The sequence below is a fragment of the Pyricularia oryzae genome, chromosome 3 (genome assembly GCF_000002495.2).
Source record: "Pyricularia oryzae 70-15 chromosome 3, whole genome shotgun sequence".
In the NCBI taxonomy this organism is placed as follows: Eukaryota; Fungi; Ascomycota; class Sordariomycetes; order Magnaporthales; family Pyriculariaceae; genus Pyricularia; species Pyricularia oryzae.
This window is the reverse complement of record NC_017849.1, coordinates 6,485,375-6,502,808: the sequence shown is the minus strand read 5'-3', so window position 1 is coordinate 6,502,808 and position 17,434 is coordinate 6,485,375. Positions and strand designations below refer to the sequence as shown.

Sequence of the window (17,434 nt, the reverse complement as noted above, 5' to 3'; positions counted from 1 at the left end):
TCAGCAGGCAAGGCCCCCGGACGGCAGGGCCAAACCCTATTGCAGCCAACCGCTACTGACCCCACCCACCCCGCATTAGGCCAGCTTCTTCACCCAAACCTCACCAATCTCATCGCCCTCATCACCAACACATACCCACTCGCCCATTCCGTATTCTTTGGGTGCTGTTCGCAAACCTCTTCCGCCACCACCCACGATGAGGTTGCCCGGGCGATAATTCTCGTCGGCCTGCATCCTCTTGATGACACTACCGTGGATCCTGGCATCGGCAGGCATGTCTCGGGTCTCGCCACGTGGCAGAGGCCATCGGATTGGCTGCCAGCTACCATCTGGCTGCAGATCCATGCGGCGAAAGGGGAGCCACTCCATCAAGCGCCAAGACAGGGTGGCCATGTGCGTGAGGCCACCGTTGAATGCAAGCGAGTCATGAATCGGGGCAATGTGGTGTTCGCCGTGACCGACGGCCGTTTCGGTGTCGGTCAGCGTGATGCTGGACTGCGGGATGCTATTGACCCGGATGTTGGGTACACGCTGCGGTGGTTTCTGGCAGTTGGAGCCAGCGCAACCCATCGACACAACCTTGTCCATGTCAAAGGAGAGGCCCGCGCGCATCGCCTCGCGCACCATCCAGGCCAGCGGGACGTGGCTAGCGTTGCCCTCGCCAGGCCGCACGCTCCAACCGCCGCCGACATCGCCGTGCCCGCCTGAAAACCACACCTCGTCGATGTCCTGGTCCGTTTCGTCTTCGGAATCGAATCCATCCTCGATGTCGGATGCATCGGGAATATTGGCAAAATCATGGTGCCGCATGGAGGGCGCCAGTGACCGCGAGCGACTCCGGCTCCGGATGCGGTATCGTTCTGGCTGCTCTAGAGAAAGACCAGACGACAAGGGACGCTCCGATTCATTCTTGTCTTGTTCATCCAGGTTCTGCGAAATAGGGCGACCACGTGGCGGGTCGGCCTCGCCATCCAGGCTGGTCTTGGGGTCTGGGACATTTCGAAGCTTATTGTGGTGACAACGGTACTTGTCTCGCATGTGGTGCAGTTTCTGTTCTAGTCGGCCCTCCTTCTTGTCGCCATCGTCCTCACTCCTACTTTGGTAAATCAAGTCCTGGCGGAACTTGGCCCTCCTTTCGTCGATACTGACTGCGTGTCGAATCACCTTCGCCGAGGTGCGAGCCGTGTACGGAAACTTGGAGCCGTGACGCTCCATCCAAGCCGTCTCGAAGCGTGGGACGCTGTTGACCGTGTCAAACAGACCGAGGAAGCGGATGCGGCGCACGGGTCGGGAGAAGGTTTCGCGGAATCCCTTGAGGAAGCTGTAAAGCTCGTCCACCTTGGCGCGGTCCTTGTCCATGGCTTTCCGGATATTGCTCATGTTCTTTCTCAGTTTTGCCTTTTTCTTCTCGTCCGGCTCGGCATCTATTTGAGCCTGTTGCTCCGTATAAGGCTCTGCATCATCACGTTCGGCCTCTCCACCCGCGCCCCGACGGCACTGCCACTGGGCAAAGGCTCGCCAAGCAAACGCCACCATCTCCTCATTTCCGTGTGAAAGCAGGCCGACATAATCGAGCATCTCGGCAAGGAACCGGGCGATGTAGGCACCACGTGAGAAACCAAAGATGTAGATCTCATCACCGGGCGAGTAGAAGCGCATCAGAAAGCGGTATCCTCCAACGACGTGCTGGTCAAACGATGACCCGATGGCGCTGTCTTTTGCCTTTTGCATGTTGGCCTTGAAGCGTGCCCTAATTGAGCCATGCGACAGGTTGTTGGAGACCACATAAGTCCCAATACCGGCTGTTTTGGTCAGCTTAGCAATACAGTCGCAGGGAGCTTTTGGGCTTACGCTGGTAGTAATGGTCTGTCGACTGTTAGTGTATGCATCTGTTTTTGTCAGGTTTTGTTGGCCATCCACTTACATTGGTCTCTAGCTGTGCGGTCGAGCATCCTGAATATTTTGAGGATGTTGCTGTCGCTTTCGTCACCTCGAAACTTGTTCCCGGTGCCATCGAAGCACAGCACCAGCTTGTGCGGTCGTGGACATGATGTGCGGGGATTCTGGGCTTGATGCGAATGCTCAGAAAACCTGGCCTCTGACGAGGTGTCTTTGGCGTTTTGCTCCTTTTCAGACGAACCTGCAGCCTTGCTACCGACCTCGGCAGCAAAGCTGGGTGCCAGATGCATAGTATCCATTGCGATGTCGTCTTTGACGTTCCCAGTGCTCAAAGCCCATGGTTCGCTGACATTGCTCTGCTTCTGCAATATGGCGGCGGTCGTCTTTGTTCTATGTCCACCCAAGAACCCCAAGGGCCCCGGCGCTCTCCCAAATCCCAATCTGGCTAGGAATATGTACGGTGCACAAAAAGTCAATATATCCCCTGTCTCAGCCGCGAGGCCCATGGCACGGCCCAACTACGGTGCAAACTGAATCACAACGCCATCCATACTGGTGCAAGCCACATCGGTAATTGTCTCTGATTCGCCGATTCTCTCTACGCTAAATTATGCTTCTGCCACCATGGCTTAATGTTGTTGTACACATCTTCGGAGTTCAGTCCAGCTCCAATCAAAAGTGCTGCAGCACTAGCGGGTCAAAGGTCGCGTTTCCATATGCGTCCCCTCCGAAGGTCAGATAGCCATTGACGTATGGGCTGGTGGGAAACTTTTGGAGGATCTCAGCTGCCGTGCCCAGAACCCACACTGTCTGCATCCCCATCATCATATGCTGCAGGACATGGCAATGCATAACCCAGGCACCGATGTCATCCTCGGTCACCCGTACGCGCCACGCTCGCCACCCGGCTGTATGATTTTTCTCACCCTTGGCCGCGTAGCGGTAAAGCATGGTGGTATCTCTGACGGCGGGCACATAGTTGCCGTCGGCGTAATATTTGGCGTCGACGGCCGGGGCATCATAGGTACCGTTGCCGGATCCAAGGTCCCAAAAGTGGGTCCCGTGAGCGTGCATGGGATGGACGTCCCATCCTCCTAGCTCCCCCGAGTTTCCCTGCCAGACAATGTCGAGGGTTTCTCCCACGGCCGCTGGGAATGTCTGTGTAGTCGGATCCCAATTTTGATTGGCGAGTGCGGCTTCTATCGACGGAGACATGCCGGTTGTGAGGATGCCGACCAGTACGGGAGGTCTGTTCTTTGCGGCTTGACTATCTTCTTGCCAGACCAGGGAGTTTTGACTAGATGTCCGTAAGAGGTTAGTATGCAGGGGTTCGGCCGAGAGGAGAATGAGAAGGAGAAGAAGAATAAGAAGAAGAAAAACAAGAAGCGGTGAGTGTCTACTTACGCCCACTCTATGGAACCCTTGACGGTCCCGTTGACCACACCTCCGTCGACCACCACTTGCTTAACGTCGATATATATGGTCCGTGTCACCTCGGACAGCTTTGGGAATTGCTCACGCACACTGTCCTGCAAGGGCTGCAGGGTAAACTCCATCCAAGTGCTGGGGTCGTCGGGAATTGTAGCAACGGGCTTGGAGGGCAGGGTTGCGGGCAGCATTGCTTCTGGCTGACCCGGCATCTCGTACTGCAGCAGTGCCCAGCCGGTCACGTTGGTTGGCCGCCCCCTCGTCTCATACTGGATCCAATAACTTGTCTTGTTGGTACTGGCCACCTCCTGCACCGATTTGGTTCTCAAAAGAATGCTGTACCGCTGGCCCGACCCGACCTGCATCCTGTCCGTCTTGACCGGTTTGGTGTAGGATCCGTCCGCCTCGATGATGGTCATGTCGTGGCCCTCAAACGCCATGACGACCAGAGACATGGCCGTACCGCCGATGAAGCGCACGCGGTAGGTCTTGTCGGGCTGGACTTTGATCAAGTCTGGCTTGCAAGAGTCGTGGGATGCCTCGGTGAAGGACTTGTTACCCGAGCGCCCGGCAAAAAGGATGGCCTCGGGCTCGCCGGACCACCTGAAGGGCTTCGCCAGCAGACCATCGAGAATCTGCCGGTCCGTCTTTGGGTAGTACTCGCCCAGGCCAACAACAACGTCCTCGTCATACTCGTACGGGGGCTTGACAGCATCCTCCACAATCAAGGCGCCATGGGCCGTGACGGCCTGAAACTCGACGTGGCTGTGGTAAAAGTAAGTACCCGCGCTGCCAATGTCGGGTCGGATCTCATAGTCGAAAAAGTTGTCTGGCGCGACGGGCCACTGGCTGACCAACGGGGTGCCGTCGGAGAAGGGAGCGGTGCGCTGGGACAGCCCGTGCCAGTGTACCGTGACGTTTTGATCCTTGATCCGGTTGTATACGCGCACCCATGTCGTCTGGTTCTCGTGGAATGTCAGTAGCGGACCCGGGGAGGTGCCATTAAAGACGATGGAATACCGCGTCTGGCAGTTGATGGTGATGTTTTGCGCCGTCGCCACCAGCACGTAATCGGGCTTGAAGGTTTTGTCGTGAACCCTGAACTCGGCCGCCAAGCAGCTGCCGAGAAGCAGCAGCAGCCAGGTAAGTAACATGCTAGGCATTTGGAGTCTCGTTTTTGTTTGACTGCCCAGTTGCCAGTTGCCAGTAGGACAAGAAGAAAAAAACACGCTCGACTTGGAGAACAGTGTAGGTGGCGGATAAAGAAGAGGCGGCGGGCGGCGGTCTGATAGACCAATTAATAGCGAGGCTAACTATGGTTCTAGTTTTAGCCCTGCTAATCTAATTAAGCTGACGACAACAAACATCCTTTGTTGTCGTGTTCCCGATCTTCACGATCCCCGCACACCGGGGTTGCCATCTAGGTTTTCCGGGATCACCTTGACATCTGGACATTCCAGACAAGCTAAAACCTGTGATGACCCGGCAAAAAAATGAATCGAATTATGCATCTTGGTAAAGTCTAGAATTCTACAGGGTTACAACAAGCAGAAATTCCTTCCTGCTCATCAAACCTAGACCCACAGGTCTTGGTGATCGTCGCCAATGAATAGCAACAACGGCTTATTTTAGGTTTAAACTGATTCCAAGCCCCTGCCGAACTCCAAACATCGGATGATTTCTATATTGAGCAACGAGAGCGTTCCTCCTCGCTCCAGGTTTGATGTGAAAGAAAAAAAAAGTCGACAAGGTGCACTGAATGCTAATTCGGCCGGCAGATGGTCCGTAATTACCATGACCTAAAACCGCCCAAAATCACCCTGAAAATCATTGTCTGGGGTTTGCAGGTCGACCCCGGGCGCTAGAACGTAATTCCCGTACTGTTTTTCTTGGCGGGGAGTGCGAAGTGCTTTCTTCATTTGTTTCGCACGGCCGGACCTGCGGTCTGTCAGCCCTCGAAACCCAGATAGGGATCCCGGGCTGGTGGCTTAAACTCAACAACAAAAGAAAACATGCTCGGAGCTAATCTGCGTCAAGACATATCGGCCCGTCCTGGCTGGCGTCTACCAGTTAAAGAAGCTGAACCAGAACATGCATGCCCGTGGCGTCTTTGCTCACAGCCTCGGACAAGATCAGAATAAATAATTTGCCTTGCACAAGTCGATTGGCTGGAGCAACGTCCAAGTGAAGACATGGCTTGACATGGAAGACACACAAGATACCGTATTGATCGACGGGCGCCTCTGCATTAACTCGCAACCATGGCTGGGCGTCCGCCGACGGGGTCTTGGTGATGGATGGGGCTGTCCGGCTCGACTGGACTGGGCTGGACTTGACTGGACATGAAATACACGATGGCGTTCCCATTGCGAGTCGAGTCCAGGTAATGGTTTCCTTTCCCTTGTTCAAGGACCAACACATCATCATGTCTTCCAAGGAGTCACCGAGCCGCAAGAGCTCAACCATTGGGCAGTCTACCAGGAATGGCAGCTGCCAGGCTGACACGCAAAAGGGTCAACTCCCCCCCGTGGGGGAGAAGCCGAAACCTGTCAAGGAGAACCCCATGAAGAAGCTCAAGGAGATGTCCCAGCGTCCACTCCCCACGCAGCACGGCGACGGAACATATCCCACCGAGAAGAAATTGACTGGTATCGGGGAGGACCTCAAGCATATTCGTGGTTACGGTCAGTTGTGTTGCAATGCAATGTTCTTTCGAACAGACCTGTGTGTTTGTGTGTTTGGGTGTGTGTATGTGTGTGTGCCTCGCGTCCTAACTTGCCGCAGATGTCAAGACTCTCCTCGCCATGGTCAAGTCCAAGCTCAAGGGAGAGAAGCTAAAGGACGACAAGACCATGTTGATGGAGCGGGTGATGCAGCTCGTCGCTAGACTCCCTACCGAGTCCAAGAAGCGTGCCGAGCTCACCGACTCGCTGATCAATGAGCTATGGGAGTCTCTCGACCACCCTCCGCTCAACTATCTCGGCCCCGAGCACTCGTACCGCACGCCTGATGGAAGCTACAACGTACGTGTGCTGCCACTGCTGCAAGAAAATAAATATAAGAAGAAAAAACAAAAATAAATGGCTAACATACAAGCAGCATCCCTTCAACCCGCAGCTCGGCGCGGCAGGCTCCCGCTACGCCCGGTCCGTCATACCCACCGTCACGCCTCCGGGTGCGCTGCCAGACCCTGGGCTGATCTTTGACTCGATCATGGGACGCACGCCAAACTCGTACCGCAAGCATCCCAACAACGTCTCATCTATTCTGTGGTACTGGGCGACCATCATCATCCATGACATCTTTTGGACCGATCCTCGCGACATCAACACCAACAAGTCGTCGTCGTATCTCGACCTGGCGCCTCTCTACGGCAACAGCCAGGAGATGCAGGACTCGATTCGTACCTTCAAGGATGGTCGGATGAAGCCCGACTGCTACGCCGACAAGAGGCTTGCAGGGATGCCGCCTGGCGTCAGCGTCCTCTTGATCATGTTCAACCGCTTCCACAACCACGTGGCCGAGAACCTTGCCCTGATCAACGAGGGTGGCAGGTTCAACAAGCCCAGTGACCTGCTCGAGGGGGAGGCCAGGGAGGCTGCCTGGAAAAAGTACGACAATGACCTGTTCCAGGTGGCACGTCTGGTGACCTCGGGTCTGTACATCAACATCACCCTGGTGGATTACGTTCGGAATATTGTGAATGTGAGTTGGGATTAAATCCTCATCCCATCCTTTACCTTTTTTTACTTTTAACCTACATTGGCCTATTAAGTAGGTACTGTACCTTGTTTTGCACCACTCGCTGACAGTGTTCACAGCTTAACCGTGTCGACACCACATGGACCCTGGACCCCCGCCAAGATGCTGGTGCCCACGTCGGTACCGCTGACGGAGCCGAGCGGGGCACGGGCAACGCCGTCTCGGCCGAGTTCAACCTCTGCTACCGTTGGCACTCGTGCATCTCGGAGAAGGACAGCAAGTTTGTCGAGGCGCAGTTCCAAAACATCTTTGGCAAGCCGGCCTCCGAGGTCCGTCCCGACGAGATGTGGAAGGGCTTTGCCAAGATGGAACAAAACACCCCCGCGGACCCCGGTCAGCGCACCTTTGGCGGCTTCAAGCGTGGTCCCGACGGCAAGTTTGACGATGACGATCTCGTGCGCTGCATTTCAGAGGCCGTCGAGGACGTCGCCGGCGCTTTCGGTGCCCGTAACGTGCCTCAGGCCATGAAGGTTGTCGAGACCATGGGTATCATTCAGGGCAGGAAGTGGAACGTCGCCGGTCTGAACGAGTTCCGCAAGCATTTCCACCTCAAGCCGTACTCCACCTTTGAGGACATCAACTCGGATCCTGGTGTCGCCGAGGCCCTCCGTCGTCTTTACGACCACCCGGATAACGTCGAGCTCTACCCTGGTTTGGTGGCCGAGGAGGACAAGCAGCCCATGGTCCCTGGTGTCGGAATCGCACCCACCTACACCATCAGCCGTGTCGTGCTTTCGGACGCCGTGTGCCTGGTGCGTGGAGACAGGTTCTACACCACCGACTTTACGCCTCGCAACCTGACCAACTGGGGCTACAAGGAGGTCGACTACGATCTCAGTGTCAACCACGGTTGTGTCTTTTACAAGCTCTTCATCCGGGCCTTCCCCAACCACTTCAAGCAGAACTCGGTCTACGCCCACTACCCCATGGTGGTCCCGTCGGAGAACAAGCGCATCCTGGAAGCCCTGGGCCGTGCAGACCTGTTCGACTTTGAAGCCCCCAAGTACATCCCGCCGCGCGTCAACATCACGTCGTACGGTGGTGCCGAGTACATCCTCGAGACGCAGGAAAAATACAAGGTCACGTGGCACGAGGGCCTCGGGTTCCTCATGGGCGAGGGAGGTCTCAAGTTTATGCTTTCGGGCGACGACCCGCTGCACGCGCAGCAGAGGAAGTGCATGGCCGCTCAGCTGTACAAGGACGGCTGGACCGAGGCGGTCAAGGCCTTTTACGCCGGCATGATGGAGGAGCTGCTCGTCAGCAAGAGCTACTTCTTGGGCAACAACAAGCACCGCCACGTCGACATCATCAGGGACGTCGGCAACATGGTGCATGTGCACTTTGCCAGCCAGGTCTTTGGCCTTCCCCTCAAGACGGCCAAGAACCCGACCGGTGTCTTCACCGAGCAGGAGATGTACGGCATCCTGGCCGCCATCTTCACCACCATCTTCTTCGACCTCGACCCGTCCAAGTCGTTTCCCCTGCGCACCAAGACCCGCGAGGTCTGCCAAAAGCTGGCCAAGCTGGTCGAGGCCAACGTCAAGCTCATCAACAAGATCCCCTGGTCCAGGGGCATGTTTGTCGGCAAGCCGGCCAAGGATGAGCCGCTGTCCATCTACGGCAAGACCATGATCAAGGGATTGAAGGCTCACGGCCTGAGCGACTACGACATTGCCTGGAGCCACGTCGTCCCCACCTCGGGCGCCATGGTCCCCAACCAGGCTCAGGTGTTTGCCCAAGCTGTCGACTACTACCTGTCTCCCGCCGGCATGCACTACATTCCCGAGATCCACATGGTTGCCCTCCAGCCGTCCACCCCCGAGACTGATGCGCTCCTGCTAGGCTACGCCATGGAAGGTATCCGACTTGCTGGAACCTTTGGTTCGTACAGGGAGGCTGCCGTCGACGACGTGGTGAAGGAGGATAACGGCCGCCAGGTGCCAGTCAAGGCTGGCGACCGCGTCTTTGTATCCTTTGTAAGTTTGGACACCCTTTTTTTTTCTTTTTCTTTTTCTTTTTTTTTTCTTTTGCTCTCCATCACCACAGAGTATCTGCTAACATACGACCCAGGTTGATGCCGCGCGTGACCCCAAACACTTCCCCGACCCAGAGGTGGTCAACCCCCGCCGCCCCGCCAAAAAGTACATTCACTACGGCGTTGGCCCCCACGCATGCCTGGGCAGGGATGCCAGCCAGATTGCCATCACCGAGATGTTCCGGTGCCTGTTCCGCCGCAGGAACGTCAGGAGGGTGCCGGGACCCCAGGGAGAGCTGAAGAAGGTGCCCCGTCCCGGCGGCTTCTATGTCTACATGAGGGAGGACTGGGGTGGCTTGTTCCCCTTCCCCGTCACCATGCGGGTTATGTGGGATGACGAGTAGATGGTAGTCAAAATTCTGGAGGGAGGCTTTCTAGGAAAGACAGTTATGACTGTTGGTGGGATAAGACTGAATGAACAGAACCTTTAATAATAATCGAGTTTAGTGAATACCAATACCAGACCTCAAAGAAAAGAAAAAAAAAACACATATCATGTCATGTTCCAAGCACGCCAAACGCACGTGTCAAAGATTATGTGAAATACTTGTTTCTCATTTCACAAGTGGATATTTACATCAAAAGACCCCATCCATCATCATCATCCATGACCATTAACACTCAACCGAGAATCTCCTAGTTGGGCAGGGGCACGCCGACCGACTGGCAGGTGGCGACAGCCCAGGCGCGGGTGGTGGCCTGGTCGGCGGCGCTGCAGCTGTTGGTGGCGCAGGTGGTGACGGCGGCAAAGTAGGGAGCCGAGCTGTTTGTCATTCTTAGGGTCAGTAAAGAGGCTCGACTTTGATTGATCCCCGAGGGTCATTTTCAAGACTTACGCGCAAGAGCAGGCAAAGTCGAGAACGCTGGCGCAGCCGCTGACGCCCGAGTTGCTGATGAAGCAGCTGAGCTGTACAGGGGTAGAGATGTTACTCGGTAAGTCAATGTCATCCATGTAGAGATTGATCGTCAAAGGGGGCTGGACGTACAGCGCAGAAGGGCAGCTTGGAGATGTCCTGAGCAGTGGCCGTGGCGGCAAAGGCGGCGATGAGAACGTTCTTGATCTGCATGGTTGCGGTTTTGGGATTCTGCTTGTGGGGCTTGTTTGGATGGATGCTTGTCTGGATGATGTCTGAGAGGATGATGACTACAAGAATCCAATCCCAAAAAGCAGGATATTCTGCTGCCCTTTTATAGACAGATCGCATTGGTGATTTTTTTTCAGCTTTTTTTTTCGGACCTTTTCCCGCATGATTCAGTCACAACGTAGCAGTCTTGCTGCCCCCCCCCCCCCCCCCCCCCATCGTAGCACACCCGATGCTCCACCACCATGTGGAGTTGCAATGGTAACGGCGGCACTGCTGCTTAGACGAGAACGCGGAGATGTACAAGACGGGTCGACGGTTTACCATGGCAGTAAGAAACAAAAAACATCGACATCACATGAAGCCGAGCAACAAGTTGCGGGGATGGACCTGCAGGGACGTATTCATTGTCCCTGAATGTCACCCTATGCACAGTAATACCGCGCGCGTACGTACGTACTTGTTGGATTGGGAAATGAGGGGATCGGTCCAAAGGCTATGAAATAATAGCAGGATACTTGGCACTTTCCAGTCCTTGCCAAGTTGTCAGCGATTGCTTGGATCTGTTCTCTCTATCCTTCTTTTCTCTCTCCTTTCTTTTCATGTCTTTTCTTCCTCACACCCAGCGTATCTACTCTGGCATGCCCAAAACTGACATAGTCGGATGGCGCGGGAGTCAACTCGATGCAATCACATTACTGAGGGGCAAGCCATGTCCCTCCATGCCCTTCCCCCCCTTCGGCTGTCAACCATGATCTGGTCCTGAAATTGTAACCAGTAACCATGGTCAATTCAGTCCCCACTTGACTTGCCGTCCGGGGTAAGAATCCGGGGAAGACACACCAATGCGGAGGGCAGTATAAGAAATTCGCCAAGGAAATGCTTGGAAACGCGGGGAAATCCCTGCTTTTTCCTTCTTCTTGTTTGGAGGGTGGAGTGAACAGTCGTGAGCCTAGGATTGGTTCGTAAAGCGTATACATTAAGGCCTCTTCGATCTTATGCGGCGCGTAATATTCATCTGCTTTCCCCAGAAAAAATGCCAAATCACACCTGCCCGGAAGAGAAAGTGACCCGCGGAGCGAGTGAGTCTCAGTTTTGTTGAGACTTTCTTCTTTTTTTTTTGTTCATCTGCGTGGCAACGTCATGTCCAGTGACTCTAGCCATATCGGTCCTCCTCCGCCGATTGACTATTGTTTCTAACTTGCCCCTGTCCCTGGAAACGTCATCCGAGCGAATGGGGGCGTTCGTGGTTTGACAGCCGCAATGGCATTGCATACCCGTTTTGGCCCACTGCGAAATTATTTCCTATTCCATTAAAGCTGTCTTTATTAACTATTGTTCTCATGACCCCTTTCGCCTGTCTGCTAACCTCTTTTTTTCTTTTTATTTTACTTTTTACTCTTCCGCAAACGGCTTCCTTGCAACCATCAAAAACATGGGCGTAAACAATCCCTCCTTTCCTCCAGCAACCAGCGCATCCGCCGCCCTGGCCAGACTGTCAGCAGTTTTTTTGGTTCCTGGCGGTGCCAGGCCGACCGCCTCCATAACGGTCAGCATAGCGTGCGCTACTGTGCGTCCCGCAGGTGTCATTCGAAATGTTCCCAGCACGTCTCCAATGGTGTTGGCACATCGCCAGCTGCTCCCATCCAACGGCCAGTACCAGGGCGCGCGAGTCGAATTCCCACCGTCGGTGCTTTGAGACAAATCTTCAACTTCGAGAAGCTCGAAACCAGCTGCCTTGATGGCCTCGACGGCGGTCTTGGCTGTCTGCATGTTAGCAATACCGTCGCCTTGCTCGATACCCAACCGAATATCTCTGTGCCGGAGGTTGTTGTCGTCATATGCGTCCGTCATAACCCATTCATACAGACCAAAGACGCCACCAGGCTTCAGGACATTGTAAACCTGCCTGTAGACGTCCTCCAGCACCGGGGCGTGCACAGTCGCCTCGATGGCGTACACGGCGTCAAAAGTCTCCTCCTCAAAGGGCAACGACATAAAGTCTCCCTGGACAAACTGCAGCTGCCGGCTCAGTCCCTCAAGCTCAGCATACCGTGTGGCACGCTCGACTTGGTATTCGTTGATCGTAATGCCTGTAATGTTGGCCCCTGTGAATTTTGCCATTTGTCGTGCGGGACCCCCAACGCCGCACCCTACGTCCAAAACCTTCATGTCCTTTTTGATGCCGATACGGTGCGCGAGGGTATGCTCGTGTCTTGCTATGGCCGAAGCAAAGGTCTCACCGTGGGCGAAGCGGCAAAAGTGAAACGACTGGCACCATCCGTACTCATAAAAGTCGGTTGCGAGGTTATAGTATCTGCACCGGTGTCGTGTCGTGTCAGTTTCGCAAGTCGTTGACTGGATGGCAATCTGTTACCAACAATTGACAACAACAAAAAAAGTCACCACTTACTGTCTTGTCAAGGTTGCATAATCGGCCTTTCTCGCCTCTCGCACCTCGCTGGTCTCATTCTTGGCCGTCTTGCCGTCCCAATGCTGGAAATATTCGTTGATAGCCGCCTTGGACGCCTCACGGTCCTTACCAAGCATCGAGCCGATTCCGCCCGTGTTGGCCGAACTTCCCTTGTGTAGGACTTTCTCGAACGTCATGTCGCTGCGGCGTGCAACGTGAGTCTCTGATGAGAGACTTTGATACTGTTGTTTGGACATGCTGGATTTTGGTGTGCAGATTTGCGGGATGAGATGGGGATGGGATGGCAGGTCGCGTGGAAGGGATCAAACGAAACGGGTCACTTGGCTGTCAAGATGATTATTGTAGACTTTGGAATTGACTTTTTACCATTACTTATATCCTCTTCAACCGTATTCGCGTGAAGAATCTTTGGCAATCGATTTCTATGCGTACGAGATCAAAAACATTGACCCGAATTCGAGTGCAATTGCTGACACGAATACGATGCCAAACCCGAATGCGAGACCAGTCAACAGTACTGTAGGACACTGAAAACTTGCGGAATACCAGCAATAACGCTAAGATAGATAGCACGCGACTTACCTTGCATGTTTCGTCTTTTATCTCTTGCCTTGCCTTTTGACAACGGGAAGAATTGCCGACTAATCTGCGTCGATGATATCGTCCATGTGCTGATGGAGCACAACAATTTGTGGTTCTGTATCAAGCACTGCACTGCCCGCCCTCGCTTACTGTTGTGGGCCATGCTGACCTGCGATCGCTGGTGAACCGAATGGCGGCGTCTTTGTCGGACCCTTGGCGTATAAAAACGAGCAGTAACGCGTAACTTAACTTTTGAGACCTTTGATGGCGTCGCTAAAGGTGGTGGTGATGTGCAGGGATATAGAACGCCTCTGGCGTAGATGATAAACGGTTAAAGGTGGCGCAATTCGGCAACGGTGTGGGCTGGGGCATCGCGGGCTCAGGGCGTGTGCGCTGTGTCGCAGTTGCGAGAAAACACAACAGGAGCAAAAACAGGGGATTGCACAGGAGCAGCGGCAACTAGACAAATGCAGGGGAGAAACAGAGGAAAACATGATGGAAACAGATTGATATAAAGTTTACATGATATCAACAAAAAAAAAAAAAAAAAAAAAGAAACGATAGCGTAAAACCACAGATTTTGTTAACCGCTAAAAAGATGCAATCGCAAAGGCCAAAAACACATAAAAGAGGCCAAGAAAACCCGTCGACTGACTACCCACTTACCTATTCTTGTTGTGAGGGTTGCCGTCGCATGGCTGGGTGATTAGCTTCGGGTCCGCATCGCCGTTGCCGCGTTCGACAATGTTGCCCGGGTGAGGATACAAGATGGCTTTTTGCGCCCTCAGGGCCGCCGTGGTGGTGCAGCCTCCACTCACTTCGCCAAGGTTGGCCATAAAGACGCCAGGGTATTGGGCGATGCCGCCAAGCTCTTTCCCGCTGGGGCTGGGCTTCTTGGTCTCTTTGGGAGCGTTCCCCTTCTCCGATGCACCCTGTTCCTTCCCCTTGGGCCCTGGCTCTGCATCGCTGGTACCGGGCTGCTTCGCCTCGGGAGCAGCCTCTTTTTCCTTGGGCGGGCCCTGTTCCCTGCGACGCTGCAAGCTGGACTTCTCAGCCCCGGCAACAATCCTGATGGGCGAGCAGTTCATGTAGTACTCGGGCTCGCCGCCGATGCGGTTGATCCACGTCCAGGCGAAGACCCAGTCACCAGGTTCAAACTGTGGTGGAATCTCAACCTCGTACTTGTCGGGCTCCTCGCCAGGTTTCAGGTTGCCATCCGAATTTCTCTTGGGACAGCCTCCCTCGATGGATTTGATGACATAAAACCTAGTGTCCTTTTTTGGCGAGTGACCCTTGGAGAGTGAGAACTGGCAAGAGCCGCCACCGTGGACTGCACCTTTGCCCTCCTCGCCCGCAAACTTGACTTCGAACTTGACTCCAGCGGTAAAGTGGGTGGGACTGCCTTTTACCTTGAGCTGGAGGCCTTTGCGGGGACGGCAAGGGTAGTTGGAGCCATCGGGCGCAAGCGGGTTGAAGTGTCCCCATTCCTGATTGTCAAAGTTCCTCTGGGGTGGAAATACCATTTCAATGTGCCGGCGTTCCAGCGCGGATGAGTTGGTAGCTGGAGGTGCGTCGGTGAGCGTGGACGCCAAGGTCTGTCCGAACAAGGCGGCCAAGGCGAGAGTGAGATGCATTTTGTTTTGTGGCGAAGCTAGGTGCTTTCAAGTTAAGATGTCGAGAATTCGAGACAAGATTTAAAGTTTGTTGCAATTTCTGATTGCTGCGATGCTGTAATGTTTTCATGGGTGATGCGATGGGGAATGATGTAGACAGAAGCAGAGAGGAGCCTGAAGTCAAGCTTGATATAGATGTACGACGGGCTTTGATGTTGGAGGATGCAGGCAATTCTATTGTTCAATCAAATTGATTGGTGACAATGAACCGGTTGGTCGCATTATAATGACTTTGTCGCAACAAGACAAAGCAATTGTTCCACCGCCAATGGGGAGGCTTTTGACATTGCATTTGGCGATGCATCGGGAAAAGAAGCTGCGATGCGGAGCAATATATCTTTCAGCTTTATTAAAAATAACAAACCTACCGTCATACTCCTGTCATGGTGGCTACCTAGGCACTTATCTCATGTGGTTGGAGGATTACTGTTCTCTTGAGTGTTGCAGGCAGCCATGGCTGCACAATTAATTCAACTCCACAGGCAAATCTCTGCCTGGAGTCTCGGCCTGCCAGCACGTGATAAACGCCCCTCACTCACCACGAATCACCCAAGCTCGAATTTTTGCACTGCCATCCAGCACTTCGCGCTAGCGTGACGGCGACCCGCCAAACCCGACAGGCAGCGACAGCCCAGTAAGCGGCCAGCCAAGGCAATCCAATCCACGTTTTGCCGACCACCCGTACGACGTTCGGCAACTACAAACAAGCATTTTCTGCTGGCTACACGCCACCAACTACTATCCCGAACTGAAGTGTACTGTCAATAAACCAGCGGTGGGTTGCTCGAATATTTCAGGTGAAGCGATTAGCTAGGAAGCTATAAAAGTAGCGGCTGCCACAAGAGCGGCCTGGCCTTATAATATACCAGCCTTGAATGTTTGACCAAGGTATCTTGTCTTTTATAGCGATTTCGCCTTCGTTCGAGCGAGGATGTTGTTTGCCATCTATTCTATATTCTTCGTCGATATCGAGTGCCCTGTTCTCGATACCGGCCAAAGAAATTTGATAAACTTTGGATTTTGGGGAATCTATAATTGGCCCCAAAAAATTGCGAAATCTTTAGTAGTCGATGTCGATATCCACAGGTCTTTATTTGCAGAAACTAAATCTTCGGGCCAAGTAACATGCTCGTCGTAGGTAGTGCTGTTGTCCTTTGGCCCAAACCTTGTGCCTCGGCAAATAAAACCGTCGCTTGCCTAGATTTCTTCAGGGGGGGGGGGGGGGGGCAGGAACTGCCCGATAAACGACGGTTGGGAGCGCGGATAAGCCTTCAAATAAGAGTGAGAAAGTAATAAGAAAGACTTTCATGTTTTCAACTTGTATACAAAAAGAATTCTTGGGAGCTTGGTCTATAAATATGAAAAGGATCGAATGACTGGGAGCTGTTAAAAATGGGATAATCGGGAAGGAGACGAAAGACTTGAACATTAACAAAATCTGCCAAATGAAAGAGAAAAAAAGGATGCGGTAACAACGAAAGAGGAATACCGTTATCTGGACATCGAGTATAAACAACTTATTTTTGAAAAAGGAAAGATAATAATAATAATGAAAAACTTGCTTTCTCTTCCCTCACAAAGTAAATAGTTATACCTTATAATAATAAGTATAATATATTCTATTTATAATATTAGACGCTTGTATCTGTTAAAGTCTTGTAATAATGTTCCCGCCCATGATACAATTGCTTACTGGTATGGGCTTTGTTAGTGTTCCCGGCTTTTGGTGCTAGCTTTTGTAAAAAAAGAAATTCAGGAATTTGAAACTCCCAGCGAATTGTCATATTGGTGCGAGCCACGCATAAACGTACGGTAGCAAGGGGTTTTCTTCGCTTATCACCGTGGTATTTATGCGTATATATTTATAATAACGAAATCCGTATTGCCACAATAATTACTACGGATGCAGTTAAAAAAATAACCACTCCCTGTCACCGTATATATAAACGTGGGCTTTTATTAATCTAACTGTTTCGCGGAAATTACCAAATTTTTAAAATGTTTTTTTATTTAAAATTTGTTAATTATATGCATTATTTTGCATGTAATAAGCCCACTTTTATTTGTATATAGCCAATTTTATTTAGTGCCGAAGTGGAGTGGGGAATGGTGGAATTCCGTTACTTTGTTAATGCAGGAATGCAATTTAAAGGTCAGCGAGTGGGGTTAGCTACCCTGTACCGGGTTTAATACCCACCCTGCACCTGCGAGTCAGCTACCCTGTACCGGGTTGAAAATTTCACCAAGTCAACGTTTAAATGCAAACCCAGAGATGGTTTGTATGCAAATGAGGGTGTTTTTTCAAAAACCCATACAAATTAGTTTTTCGGAAATTCATTCGCGGCACCGGAACCTTTTCTGGCGTGCGGACCCCCACTTCGATGTCGGAGAGTATGTAAGGGAAATAAAGCAAAATCTCCCCCAACCAATTATTTATCAGTACCAAAATTATAGTGCATTTCTACCTATTATTCAGCGCTTTTAGCACTGGTTATTTACCACGCCGCACCTAGGGTTTACCCCTATATCCCCTGTTAGC

At 52.8% G+C, this 17,434-nt stretch overlaps 5 protein-coding genes across 5 annotated transcripts; 1 reads left to right on the top strand and 4 right to left on the bottom strand.

Annotated features, from left to right (window-relative positions):
• The first annotated feature begins 136 nt into the window (after window positions 1-136).
• On the top strand, window positions 137-9,621 carry MGG_10859 (heme peroxidase). Its single transcript, XM_003713187.1, has 6 exons — window positions 137-4,470; window positions 4,653-6,011; window positions 6,112-6,350; window positions 6,427-7,032; window positions 7,149-9,065; window positions 9,160-9,621. The coding sequence occupies exons 2-6, from the start codon at window positions 5,621-5,623 to the stop codon at window positions 9,466-9,468; spliced, it is 3,462 nt and encodes a 1,153-aa protein (XP_003713235.1). The 5' UTR covers window positions 137-4,470; window positions 4,653-5,620; the 3' UTR covers window positions 9,469-9,621.
• On the bottom strand, window positions 2,405-4,876 carry MGG_14307 (L-ascorbate oxidase). The gene is made up of 2 exons (XM_003713188.1): window positions 3,304-4,876; window positions 2,405-3,196 (listed from the first exon to the last, which is right to left on the bottom strand). The coding sequence occupies exons 1-2, from the start codon at window positions 4,488-4,490 to the stop codon at window positions 2,572-2,574; spliced, it is 1,812 nt and encodes a 603-aa protein (XP_003713236.1). The 5' UTR covers window positions 4,491-4,876; the 3' UTR covers window positions 2,405-2,571.
• Window positions 9,622-9,645: 24 nt separating the features above from the next.
• MGG_15267 (uncharacterized protein) lies at window positions 9,646-10,328 on the bottom strand. The gene is made up of 3 exons (XM_003713186.1): window positions 10,111-10,328; window positions 9,961-10,031; window positions 9,646-9,887 (listed from the first exon to the last, which is right to left on the bottom strand). The coding sequence occupies exons 1-3, from the start codon at window positions 10,189-10,191 to the stop codon at window positions 9,761-9,763; spliced, it is 279 nt and encodes a 92-aa protein (XP_003713234.1). The 5' UTR covers window positions 10,192-10,328; the 3' UTR covers window positions 9,646-9,760.
• A 1,164-nt stretch (window positions 10,329-11,492) lies between these two features.
• On the bottom strand, window positions 11,493-13,778 carry MGG_10860 (sterol 24-C-methyltransferase). Its single transcript, XM_003713185.1, has 3 exons — window positions 13,223-13,778; window positions 12,620-13,109; window positions 11,493-12,523 (listed from the first exon to the last, which is right to left on the bottom strand). Exons 2-3 carry the CDS (start codon window positions 12,874-12,876, stop codon window positions 11,602-11,604), a joined length of 1,179 nt encoding a protein of 392 aa, XP_003713233.1. The 5' UTR covers window positions 12,877-13,109; window positions 13,223-13,778; the 3' UTR covers window positions 11,493-11,601.
• A 106-nt stretch (window positions 13,779-13,884) lies between these two features.
• Window positions 13,885-14,856, bottom strand: MGG_15266 (uncharacterized protein; the record flags this gene model as incomplete). The annotated part of the gene is made up of 1 exon (XM_003713184.1): window positions 13,885-14,856. One exon carries the CDS (start codon window positions 14,854-14,856, stop codon window positions 13,885-13,887), a length of 972 nt encoding a protein of 323 aa, XP_003713232.1.
• Between the last annotated feature and the right edge of the window lie 2,578 nt (window positions 14,857-17,434).